This window comes from Crotalus tigris, unplaced genomic scaffold (genome assembly GCF_016545835.1).
Source record: "Crotalus tigris isolate CLP2741 ecotype Arizona unplaced genomic scaffold, ASM1654583v1 scf7180000019364.2947544272:3078424, whole genome shotgun sequence".
NCBI classification, from domain to species: Eukaryota; Metazoa; Chordata; class Lepidosauria; order Squamata; family Viperidae; genus Crotalus; species Crotalus tigris.
The window spans coordinates 1,963,226-1,976,007 of record NW_024097500.1 but is presented as its reverse complement, the minus strand read 5'-3'; the positions used below and the strand labels follow the sequence as shown (position 1 = coordinate 1,976,007).

At 41.3% G+C, this 12,782-nt stretch overlaps 1 protein-coding gene across 10 annotated transcripts in view; it reads left to right on the top strand.

Annotated features, from left to right (window-relative positions):
* Positions 1–2,205: 2,205 nt before the first annotated feature.
* DENND4A (DENN domain containing 4A) overlaps positions 2,206–12,782 on the top strand; it is a 50,998-nt gene continuing 40,421 nt past the window's right edge. For 4 of the 10 annotated variants that reach the window (XM_039361946.1, XM_039361937.1, XM_039361944.1 and 1 more), the window contains exons 1-3: positions 2,206–2,350; positions 11,227–11,556; positions 12,149–12,398. In XM_039361946.1, coding sequence (XP_039217880.1) covers positions 11,249–11,556; positions 12,149–12,398 — 558 coding nt within the window. In that variant the 5' untranslated portion in view covers positions 2,206–2,350; positions 11,227–11,248. Of the gene's footprint in view, positions 2,351–3,672; positions 3,848–6,091; positions 6,206–9,862; positions 10,518–11,226; positions 11,557–12,148; positions 12,399–12,782 lie in introns of those variants that run through there. The other 6 variants (XM_039361938.1, XM_039361940.1, XM_039361942.1 and 3 more) reach the window with 6 other exon arrangements.

The following is a 12,782-nucleotide window of genomic DNA, read 5'->3' as shown; positions in this document are numbered from 1 at the left end:
GTGCGTTCACAACAATATTTCCCTGTTATGGCTTAATTCCAGGAGGAAAAATCAAACTATGCAGATGTAAGTAGTCCTCGACTTACAGTCTTTGGTTTAGTGACTATTTGAAGTTAGAGTGGCACTGAAAAAAGTGACTTAGCGTCATTTTTCACATTTACGACCATTGCAGCAGCTCCATGGTCACAAGATCAAAATTTGGATGCTTGGCAACTGACTCGTATTTATGAGGGTTGCAGTGTCCTGGGGTCATGTGATCCCCTTTTGTGACTTTTTGACAAGCAAAGTCAAAAGGGACTGTGTTACTAACTTAACTAATGTAGTGACTCACTTAAGAACTGCCTTGCTTAGCAACAGAAATTTTGGGCTGAATTGTCATAAGTTGAAGACTATCTGTATCCAAGAGTGACTGAGGATGGTGGTGGTGGTGGTGGTGGTGGTGGTGGTGGTGGTAGTAGTAGTAGTATGTGTGTGGGGGGGGGGGGTTTAATTATGATTGTAAGTTGAGCACTGTAGTCTTATGTCCACACTCACACCTGATACCTGCTTTCTTCTTTTATAAATTATAGCCAGTATCATTCCTTTCCCAAACCTGCTTTTGTAGTAGAAACAAAAATATTTAAAGCTGCTGTTTTAAGTATTGCGTCATCATTACCCCTGCATTCAAATATATTATTTCTTTGCTTAGTTTAAAGTTAATCAATTCCCGTCAAACATAAGCTCTAAGGAATCAATGCTAAATTTCCTGACAAACAGACCAAGAGCTTTTCTTGGCATCATAGTCTGAATTTTAATAGGCAGATCGAAGGCCAAAAGTCTCATTTTGTGTAACCTTTAAGCATCCTTAGAGAACAAGAATAAAGGCATGAGGCAATTAGATGTTTGAAATAAGAAATATTATATTTGCTCACTGTTTACATTAGAAATATTTGCTTCTTTTTTCTTCTCCACCCAGAATCAATGCCATATCAAATACACACACACACACAGATTTAGCCACTGTGCATAATATGGTTAGGACTTTAACTTAAAAAATGGTTTTATTAACTGAATTCAATGTAAAAAAAATCAACATACAGAATTATTCTTTAAAGGAAACAGACTATAAAGAAAGAAAAACAGAGAGGGAATAAATTAATGGACACACATCCATCTATGAAAATTCTACATGAATATTTCAATAAATGGTGGCTGTCTTCCATTATAAATAGCCATCGCTGTTCTATGCCAATAAGCCATTTGTGTTGCTAATAACATCAGTCTGCAAAAACCTGAATTACAGCAATTAATATTTTGAAGAGAGACAATAATGTTGAGACTCCTCATGCAGATCTTTAAGTACATTTCAGTAAGCGTACTCAGTTCCTTCCTGGAACAAAATAAAATAGATACAAAACAATAACACTGTAAGGCTGCTGACACTTCATCTGGGAGCAAATCTATGCAGAAACCATTATGTTTATTTGTAAACATTGCAGCCTTCAAAATAACAGAGTTGGAAGGGACCTTGGAGGTCTTCTAGTCCAACCCCCTGCTCAAGCAGGAGATCCTATACCTTTTTAGACAAATGACTGTCCAGTCTCTTCTTAAAAGCCTCCAGTGATGGGGCATCCATAACTTCTGAAGGCAAGCCGTTCCAGGGGTGCTTCGTAAGGTAATCTGCTCGGGGCCTCTGCTCGACCCTCCCCCCTATTCTAGAGATTGCTGCATGGGTGTCTGTGGACCCCCTATTCTGCTTGAACCCAAGATTTTCTCATTATTTGGGTGATTAATACTGTGAGGGGTCCTTGGTGCTCTCTAAACCTGGTAGTCTTCTTGCAGACGTTTCATGACTCAAACTAGGTAACACCATCAACTCAAACGCCACTGCCTTATAGCACTGATGATATTGATGATGTCACTGGAGATTTTTAAGAAGAGGTAGCCACTTGTCTGAGATGGTATAGATTCTCCTGCTTGAGCAAGGGGCTGGACTAGAAGACCTCCAAGGTCCCTTCCAGCTCTATTGCATTCCATTCATTCATATTCTATTCTATTCTATTCTATTCTATTCTATTACTGGGGGGGGGAAAGCTCTGCTGGGCGTCTCTGCCGCCCCCCTCAGCCCCCCCACCATAATTGAGGGGCACCCTCTCCCCTCCCCCCTCCCCCAGCGGGCTGGTTTCCAGGGCAGCCGTGGCTCCGCCCCCTCCCCGCGCGCCCCTCCCCTCGGCCAAGATGGCGGCGGGCGCGCGGCTCCCCGGCGGGGCGCGAGGCGCGATGGCGGCTGCAGGTGGTTCCGCTGCTGGCGGAGTCGCGTCTGACCGGAGGCCGCCGCTACCGGCGCCGTGACGGGCCTCCTCCGCCTCAGGTGAGCGGGGCGCGCAGGGAAGGGAGGGCAGCCGACTCCCTCGCGTAGGTAGCAGTGATGGAGGTCCCCGGGGGAGGAGGCGCTGAAGCCCCCCAAGGTCTCTGTCAGTGAGGGGGCGGCGGCCCTCCCCATTTTCGGGACGGGGGGGTTCATGGAGGGCACCAGAGCCGGGGGTCCGCCTGGGATGTAGAGCCTTCCTCGCTTTAAGGATGCTGTTGCTGCTGCTCCTGTAGGAGGGTCATCAATGGACCGAGCAATAATAGGCAATTATTATTGTTATTCTTAATTATTGCTGGGATAGTGATTGTTAGGATGGTCCTGGAGGGGGGGAGCAGTTTTCTCAGCCTCCCCCTGCTTCCCTGCCATGCTGGAGCCTTTGCCTGGGGTTGGCACTGCCCGTCTCTCGGGGCAAACAAGGACCTGGAGGGTGCCCGATCCGGAGCCTTGGGCATCCTTGGGGTAGCCCAGCAGGAGAAGCTGGGGGCAGGAGTGGATGATGGGCGTTGGCTTCATTCCTTCGGGTCACCCCCAGGAAGGCAGCGAGGGAGAAGTCCTGGGGGAGAGGGGGGCAGTGGGAAAAGGAGTTCCCTTTTTGGAGTTTCCCACAAGAGGAAAGCTATGTGGAACACCCCCCCCCCATGTGCTGTTGAGACATAGAATCAAAGAGCTGGAAGAGACCTTGGAGGTCACTTAGTCCAACCTCCTGCCCAAGGCAAGGAGATCTTATTCCATCCCGGACAAATGACTACTCAGTTTCTTTTTGAAAACCCTACAAATACAAGGATACCCTACATGGTGGTGGGAGATGTTCTGATCTTCTGACTCCATCCACTCTCCATCACAGAGTGGCTCCAGGTTGCCTCTTCCAGCTTTCTTCACCTCAATATACCCATCCTAAATTCTCTTTTTGTCGGGCATTTTAAGTCAGGCACAGGGCAGTTGTACAAGGGATGCCTGTCTGTCGGCAGAGATTCCCCCAGGAAGAAACTCAATCTGTATTTTAGACCCTTCCTCCCCTCCCTTCTCTCCCCACATCCGAAAATTAGTCAGGAAAGCTGGTTTGCCTCTTTTATTTTATTGTCTTCCAATCTAAGAGCCCTCTTGCCCTTTCAAAGAGAAATGATTTGGAAGAAAACGCCAGCTTTGCTTTTTACTAAATGCAATATACGTTCCTATTTCATGTAAACATAACAGACCGGGTATATATCCGGTTCCATTTATGTAGAATTATAATTATAGGTTGGCTGCATCTATCCCATTCCTTGTACGTAGAATGATAATGAAATGTTTACTGTGTATATCCTATTTCATTTATATTGAAGGGCGTGAGTCTTCTGTTCCTACAGTAAAGAAGCGGAAGATTCACATGCTTCAGTAAAGGAAAATAAAAACAGCTTAGAATATTGACATTTTGCTGTATACAAGAAGAATCCTTAACCTTCTTGGGATTTATAGCACAAATGCTTAAATTACTCTGACTTCAGACCTGAAAATTAGGTAAGCAGTTCTTGTTTTGCACTGAAATAGAAATAAATACGCTTGATTTTTATTACCCAAGACTGAAGCGGAGGTAGAAAAAGATTTTCTTTGATAGTATTTTTAGTACAGGATTATTACTGGTTATTGGTAGTAGCAGTGATATTTTCAGACTGCCTTTTAGGAGGATTATTTTTCTAAAAGTTTATTTCTTTGTCTTTGAGGTAACTTATGTAGGACTAGTAATCCGATACATGGAAATTTGTTATTGGAAAATAGAGTTGGGGGCTTAACTGCTGGAGTTGCTATACTTGTGTGAACAGTGCAATGACAAGCTTAGGCAGTTGGGAATGGCTATATTTATAGTGTTAGGTAATTCTGTTGGTCTTTTATAAACACATTCACAGGAGAAACGGAATCCTAATTCTGTAAGATCAACCAGATAGTGTATGAACTTTCAGATTCAAAAGGATTTTGTTTTTTGGAGATTATTTCTAAATTTGAGAATATGTAGGGGGAGAAGCTATTTGGCTACTAATTGAATTTGTGTTGGAAGGAAGGATATTGTTTGGTGAAGATGGAGTGTTGAGAGGGAGATATGCAAGGCAAAGCTCGGGCGTAGAAAAATGCTTTTATTGGGGAAATACTGGAAAATTTGGAGGAAACAGGTTAATTACGCTATGATTTGCGAACACTTTTCAAAATTTCAGCATCAAGGGTCTATGTTGATCTATGACCGGAATAAAGATTGGAACATCAGGTGTCAGTATTAGAAGGCATGTTAGGAATGGCCAATGTAATGAAAGGGAGAGTATTGTCCAGAGCTCTGGAACAATTTGGAGGTTCCAGGGGGACCCCAGTAGTCATCTTTTTCACCAGTTTCCCACGAAACATAAAAATGATTGGTTGGTTTAACTCCCTCATTTTCTTTGTGAATGAGGATGGTTTATAAGCTGTAATTTAATGTGTGTTGAGTAAGGAGGAGATTAAACTCCTATTTAAAATTAGATGCCTCAGATTTATTTGGAAGAGTCGTTCCACTCCCACCCCCCTTCATTTTCTGGTTTCCAATGGATACAGTAATTTTCCTTTAGATATTTTTTTTGTTAGTGTTTGACACTAGAGGAAATATACTAGATAAATAGCTTCAAAATTCATGTTAGAAATGGTTAGGTGCTTTAGTTATTTTTTTTTTTGTTATTCATCCAAGATCAGGAATTGTATTAATATCTTTCTGCATTATAACAGTCATGGATTTCTGGATCGTAAGAACAAATTTTTATTTGAATTTAGCTTTGTTTAGGAAGCTTTCATTGTTTTTTTTTTAAAAATGTCTATATATCATCAGAGTCTCAAACAAAATTCAGGAAGAGTTGAGGTAGTGATTATCTACATGTACAAATCATTTGTTGACATTGATTTTGATATGCACCCTTGCAGCCCTGCAGCACCACAAACATGGCAAAAAGTTTCACTGCATAGAGTGAAGAAAGAAATTTTTGAAGTTTTTGCTCAGCAGGCCTGAAATTCAGTTGAACTGTATAAAACTGATATCTAGGGTAGACTGGATAAACATCATTCACAGTGGCTCAACCCAGTTTGCTAGCGGAGATGAAAAATCAAACGCTACCCACCCTTTTAATGAATCCCTAATTCATCATAATGTTCCTCTGCATCCAGTTGAGATGACTGAAAAGACAGGAAAATGTACATGCATAAATTGGCCCATTTTCCACTTTGCTGCCTTTAATAGTACCCAGAATGTGCCCACTGAGCCCATTATCTGTGCCAGCTCTTGATGCTCTCCCTTGTCTACATAATATTGGTTACTTCAAAACAGAATGATTAGTATTTTTCCTCTAACAGAGCAGCAGTGTAAACTGTAGAGGCTATGAGATTTTTTATGGTTATCCCTTCTTTAATAACCAGAAAAATCAGCAGGCCAGATACTAATAACACTTAACAGCTTGTTAATTATGGCAGTGCCTTTTGGAACCCTGCTAATCTCATGTTCTATTTTTTTAAAAAATGCACAAATGTGACTTGGACACAACCCCAATCAAGATTTATGTTTCATGTGTATTCTGGAAATGTTGAGTGGGTGGGCGGTATGTATTTCGCTCTTGAATTTAATGTTTGAAGAGAGCCAATTAGTCAAATGATGCATTGGATAGTTTTTTAAAAAAACCATTACATTTCACATTTAGTCCCATCTTTCTGCTATCCGTTTTTTTATTTTTCATTTTCTCAATTATTAAAATGCAGGGATATAATCCTGGGAGAGATTGGTTTCAGTAATGGACCTGGGCTCTTGCATGTTACGGCTGTCAAGTCTCTTCTTAAAAACCTCCAGTGATGGAGCACCCACAACTTCTGAAGGCAAGCAGTTCCACTGGTTGATTGTTCTCAGTGTCGGGAAGTTTCTCCTTAATTTGAGGTTGCTTCTCTCTTTGTTCAATTTCTATCCATTGCTTCTTGTCTTGCCTTCTGGTGCTTTGGAAAATAAGTTGACCCCTTCTTTGTAGCAGCCCCTCAAATATTGAAACACTGCTATCATGTCCCCCCCCCTGGTTCTTATTTTCACTAAACTAGACATACCCAATTCCTGCAATCGTTCTTCGTACATTTTAGCCTTCAGCGCTCCAGTCATCTTTGTTGCTCTTCTCTGCACTCTTTCTAGAGAGTGTCTACATCTTTTTATATTGTGGTAGCCAAAATTGGATGCGGTATTCCAAGCGTGGTCTTACTAAGGCATTATAAAGTGGTAGTATCTAATTATCTATGTTGACTCTTAAGTTGTAACAGTATCTCTTCAAAATAAAAACTTAGGATCTCTTGGCTCATTTTCTTCAATCATCTATGGGAAATGTTTTAATTTTTGCTCCATAATAGATGCCAGCAAGTGGCACCTTTGATTCTAGTTCATCTTCTTCAGGGGAGCAACTAAGTTATTCAGTTGTAAGGTCAGATACAAATGCAAGGCTACAAAAAAGAGTACAGTTGTGATAACAGGGTTTGGGATGGAAGTGATATAAGGCTATGACTTGACTCTGGAATTGTTCTGGCAAAGCTAACTGAATAATGAAAGCTTTCCTTGGGGCTTCTGTGCTGAAACGTAGAACCAGATTTATTTATAGGAAAAAGAAGAGTGCAACCTTTCCAGAAGGCAAAATGAAAATATATCAAGGGCAGCAAAGATTTTCTTTCTTGTAATCTACTTTCCACGTTGATAAAATTTATCCTTGTACTTCGTCACATTTAAATCTTCTGAAGATATAGATTTATTGGCCAATTGGTTTATATGGCTGAACCGGTTGACAGACGTGTTGGTGTGGTTTACTGAGTGAGATGATTGTTGGGTTGTGGCACAAAGGAAGGTGATATTGTAGCCCAGATGTGTTGCCATCGGATAAGTACAGTTGTAGGTTTTGTTCTTCTTAGCAAGAAACAAAATGAGTTATGGTATGCTTTGAAAAAAGACAGTGTTGATATATGCAGTTATTGTATTCTGCTTGTCAACTGGAAGGGAAAAAAATTAGAATTTAAATTTGGAATGTCCCTCATCCCACAGAGGTTAGGATATGCTCCTTTTAATTCATGTTGACCAAATAAAAAGAAGAAAAAAATGAAAGAACTGCTCTTCTGTCTTAAATAATATTAAATAATTACTTTGTGTCTGATAATCAGACTGGATTGAACAGAAGGAAAAAACAGTGTTGGGGTTTAAGGCCAGCTGATACAATAACCAACAATGTATTTTGAAGTGTTTCTTAATTACATTGCTAACATGCTATTATTCATTCATCTAGATAATTCCTTATGTGTGAATATTAAGTGGCTGTCTACTTCCTGAACCAGGCAGCTATGTAGATTGCTACTGTACGTGTAAATGAAATAGGAATAGAATCATAGGGACCTTGGTTTAACCCCTTGCCAAGGCAGGAATCCTCATTCCATCCTGGGTAAATGGTTGTTCAATCTTTTCTTGAAGACCTCTAGTGATGGAGCACCCACAACTTCTGAGGGCAAGCTGTTACATTGAGAAATAGTTCTCCCTACCAGGAAATTTCTCCTTAGTTCTAGATTGCTTCTCTTCTTGATTACTTTCTAACCATGGCCTCTTGTCTTGCCTTCTGGTGCTTTGGAAAATAGGTTGACCCCTTCTTCTCTGTGACAGTTCCTCGAATATTGGAAGACGGCTCTGAGGTCTTCTCTAAGCCTTGTCTTCATTCTCCCCAGGAATAAAAGTAGGGGACCCCTTAATTTCCTGAGGTTCTTTGAAAGGGCATAGGACAGAAAGCTAATGAACAAATCAGCTTGGAAAGAAATTCTAGTTAGTTAAAATCCATTGCGCCTTAGGATAACAAATGGAATGTGAATTTTCCCCATTGTGTTAAGTGTTGGAAATACGCTTTTCAGAAGAAGAAAGCCAAAAGGAAATTGCACGACCAAATAAATGGTCATAAAAAGGTATCGTTGATGTAATCGTTGTTTGACACATATACCATTTTAATTTCTCAGAAGTGAAACGTGCCGTTATTAGGCAATTGTTGTCTGACATAGCAGGAGGCTGTGATGTAACCATTACTGGGTTATTTTTTTCCCCAAACTTTGAATCTTCTGCTTGAGAACGGGTTTTTGCAGGATGTTTCTGATCGTCTGCTGAGAGGTAGGAAAACATTTCTTTGTCTGTCTAAAAGTGTGAAATGGCCAGGATTAGAGACAATGATAATTCTGAAAAACAAGAACGATATGCTTTCTTCTTTTTAATAATTACAATAATTAGCCTAGGTTAAACAGATATTGTTATATTGTTTCAAGGAGAGATTTGTTAAATGAGGTTTATAAAATCTGCAGTTGGCTGAAATCCTTGGGTTTTTTTTTTGTTTGTTTGTTTTTTGAGAATTAACCATTTCGATGGAGGATTTACTTGCTGTACACAGAGGGGATGGAAGAAGCTTCTCTGTTGAACTCGGATGAGTCATCTCTGTTTTCTCTTCTGCCAGAGAGCTAGCTGGCTTTATATAAATGCTCAACCTCCATTGTAACAGGAGCCACGTTTTCAAGGGAGTCATTGCATCTGGAGAAAGAATCTGAAATCTGGTTCCTCTGTTTCAATTAAAAAACTCTCCATATCCTCTTTTAAATCAATTAGATTAGCCTGTATGATGAAATAGCATCAGCTTCCAGGGATTAAGGAGGGGAAAAACCACTTCTTCCCTGTGGAGAGGCAGGTCATCCTTAGATATAAACTGCTTTGTCTTTTTTTGAGAACAGTCTGTATTTGTGTCGTTTGGATCACCCTATAAATATTTGATGTCTTTCTCTTATTTTATCAGCACAACTGAGCTGGAAATTCTGAGTGTTTTTACCAGGATTATGGGGGGGGGGGAAAAGTGCCATATTAGTGGGGATGAAACAACATAGCCACTTTTCAGTAGTCATGGAGAGAGATGATGTAGGCGTGATGGGATGTCACCGTCATCATCGGAAGTTCTGTTGAATATCTCCCTTCCCACACACAGAGGAATTATCTTTATGATAATCCTTTTTTTAAAAAAATGAAGCTGTGACTGCAAAGATGCAGCTGAAAGAACCAATAATAGCGGGTTTTTTGTGCTTATCTGTATTCTAAATCAGAATAACAGCATTATAACCAAGTTGGAAGGGACCTTGGAGGTCTTCTAGTCCAACGCCTAGCTCAAGCAGAGGACCTTATACCTTTTGAGATAACTAGTGTCCAGTCTATTCTTAAAAACCTCCAGGGATGGAGCGCCCCACACCATCTGAAGGCAACCTGTTCTACCGATTAATTGTTCTCACTGTCAGGAAGTTTCTCCGTAGTTCTAGGTTGCTCCTCTCCTTGATTAGTTTCCATCCGTTGCTTCTTGTCCTGCTCAAAGCAATGAATATTATTTATTGATAAACTTGGCTTCAACGGTAGATGTTTTCCTCTTTATCTGTGAAGGTTTTCTCAGTCTAGTCTTAGAAGTGGAAGATGTTTTTCCAGCCAGCTTGACTCCAGGAATGATTGGCTGTTCAAGATTGTAACTCAACCGCTCTGGTAGAGCAGATCGGCGGCTCTTCTTGATGTTTAGTGATGAATAGGAAGTCCAAAACGGGAAGGAAGCGTCCTACAAGAGGACAGAGAGGTTCTTCAGCATTGCCCAACTGAGTGACGGAAATGTTTCCCCTTGGACCCTTTTAATCATTAGGCAACCTGGGGCCTCCCTGAGTTCTTGTCCTTTCTCTACATCCTTTGAGAACAAGGGGGAAGTGAAAGTGGTGAATGACAGCTACGCATGTCACCCTGACTTCCCTAGAAGGTTGGCAGGCCATAGTTTAAAAATAGGTTTGATTGTATCGAGGCTTAGTTCTTGGAACCTATGAAGCAATATCAGCCGGTTCAGTGCAAATTGTACTGATTTATTGCTGGTTTGGAGGCCCGGCTGCAAGAGTTGCCGCGTTCCAATGCATCTGAAGAACAATGAACTGATTTTTGGATCCAGGTGATGGGCAGAGACAACTGAAGCCCAGGAAACTTAAATGCTGAGGAGTCAATCAGCAGCTGGGAGTTTTCTGCTTTCCAGTAAGCTTTGAGAAAAGGAGAGGAGCTGCTTTTTGCTTTCATCTTTCTTCTTCCTTACCACTGGAGATCCCTCTCCTCCCGTCATGGACAACTGAGCCTCAGGTAAGAGGAGAAGCCTCAATCCCTAGTGCAGGGGTAGGCCACCTTGGCTCTTTTATGACTCGTGGACTTCAACTCCCAGAATTCCTAAGCCATGGCTCAGGAATTCTGGGAGTTGAAGACCACGAGTCATAAAAGGGCCAAGGTGGCCTACCCTTGCACTAGGGATAAGGGATTGGCTTCAAACTCAGAATTGCCAGCTCAATTGTGCTGATAAGGTGGAGGCAAACTGGAGACTAAAGAAAGCCAAATGCTGTTTTTGAAATTTATTTTATTTTATAGACTGTGATATCAGCTGTGGGGCTTTCATAGTGAAGGAGCAGTGATTGAAAAGTCATTGCTCCCTCCTTTTTCGTTTTCTTTCTCCTTTAGAGCCTTTTTGCCTTCCTTCTAATTCTTTCTCCTTAATGTAGGATTAAAGACTTGAATACTTAGTGAATCAGCAATGTTGAGTCCGGGGGGGAAAAGCCTTCAGCCATGTTTTCTCCCTTTGCTTAAGCTGCGGATGAAAAGAAGAATCCTGAAACCTAAGTGTATTTTCATTCCATTATGAGGGGAAGGAGACGACTGTTTTACATAAAACTGAACGTGGCCAAGTCATTCCCCCCTCCCCCCAATGTACTAGTTCTTGAAAGTTGCTGGTTTTAAGGTATACTTCTATATGGTCAAGTTCACTGTGTGTGTGTGTGTGTGTTTTTTAATCCTTTGCCAGATAGAACTTTCTGGAATGGAAGATGGAAGACAGAGGATCTCGGGTTGCTGACTATTTTGTGGTGGCGGGATTAACTGATATTTCCAAACCACTTGAGGAGGAAATCCACTTCAACGATGCTTGCCATAAGCTTGCAAAGCCCAAAGAACCCATCACAGACGTGGCGGTGATAATTAAATCTCTTGGGGAAGAGATCCCTCCTGGATACAAATGCATCGATGTCACTCCGTCAGGACTGTCTGCTGATCTCAACAATGGCAGCCTCATGGGGCCCCAAATATATATGTGCTACAGGAGAGGAAGGGATAAACCCCCACTTACAGATCTGGGGTAAGTTAGTTTTACTTTCCCAGTTTATTGTTCTGGGGAAACCTAGAAGGAATTGGGAAGCATTTAATATGGCAGAAAGCATCCGTAGGGAATGAAATTGAAGGAGTTTTGAATAGGCTGTGCAAAGAATTTAAAATAAGCCATTCATAATGTATGTCAGGTGAATGAAACACCCGCCTTCCGAGCTTTAAAGCAGCTGCATCCTTCAGGAGGATAAATTTGGCCATGTTGAGGGCTTTCCCGCATTTGGGTGTGCATCCAAAACTCACTTCTACTGAGATCACTATTGAAATGAAGCATCCAGAGAAAGGCGTTGAAACTCTGGGCCTTTCCATGGAGTCACAGAATCATAGGATCTTATACCATCCGAGACGAGCAGCTGTGAAAAACTGAAAAACTGACTCAGAATTCGATTGCCATGAAAAAAGTAAATTCTCTCTGGAGGTTGTTAAGAAAGGAATAAAAAAAATAAAACTCTCAATATTAATAATGTCCTAATCAAATTTATAGTACAGATGATTATTTAGAACATTAGGCATAATTTCAGAGTTGAGTTGGCTAAGCACTTGCTTTTCATTTGTCTCCTGCCTAGGGTGTTGTACGATGGGAAAGAGAGGTTAAAACAGGGCTGTGAGATCATTCAGACCACCCCATCTGGCCGCCCTGCGAATATCAGTAGCGGTGCCTCGTCCCAGAAAGTTTATCTAACCTATCGAAGAGCTTTGGAGAATATGACCCAGAACACATTGGCGGTCACCGACATCTGCATCATTATCCCAAGTAAGGGGGAAACCCCGCCACACACCTTCTGTAAAGTTGACAAGAATCTGAACAATAGTATGGTAAGATGATTTCTGGATTTCGAGTTATTCTTCCTTATTGGATTGATATTATTGTCATAAAATAGCATAGATGAGGGCCTATTAATTCATCTTAATACTCTGAATTATTATAGGGTTTCTGGCTAGTTGTGGCTAGGTTTTCCCATGCTGCTCTTGATGAGTGAGCAACTCATGTTCTACTCTTGTTTACTTGCTTGTGTTATAATGTTGTCTGTTCTAGCAATTCTTGAATGCCATAAAACAGTGTTTCTCAACCTGGGCAAGTTTAAGAGGGGTGGACTTCAATTCCCATGCTGGCTGGGAAATTCTGGGAGTTGAAGTCCACCCCTCTTCAGGTTGGCATAGTTGAGAAACATTGACATATCCTGCTGTATCACTGGGAAT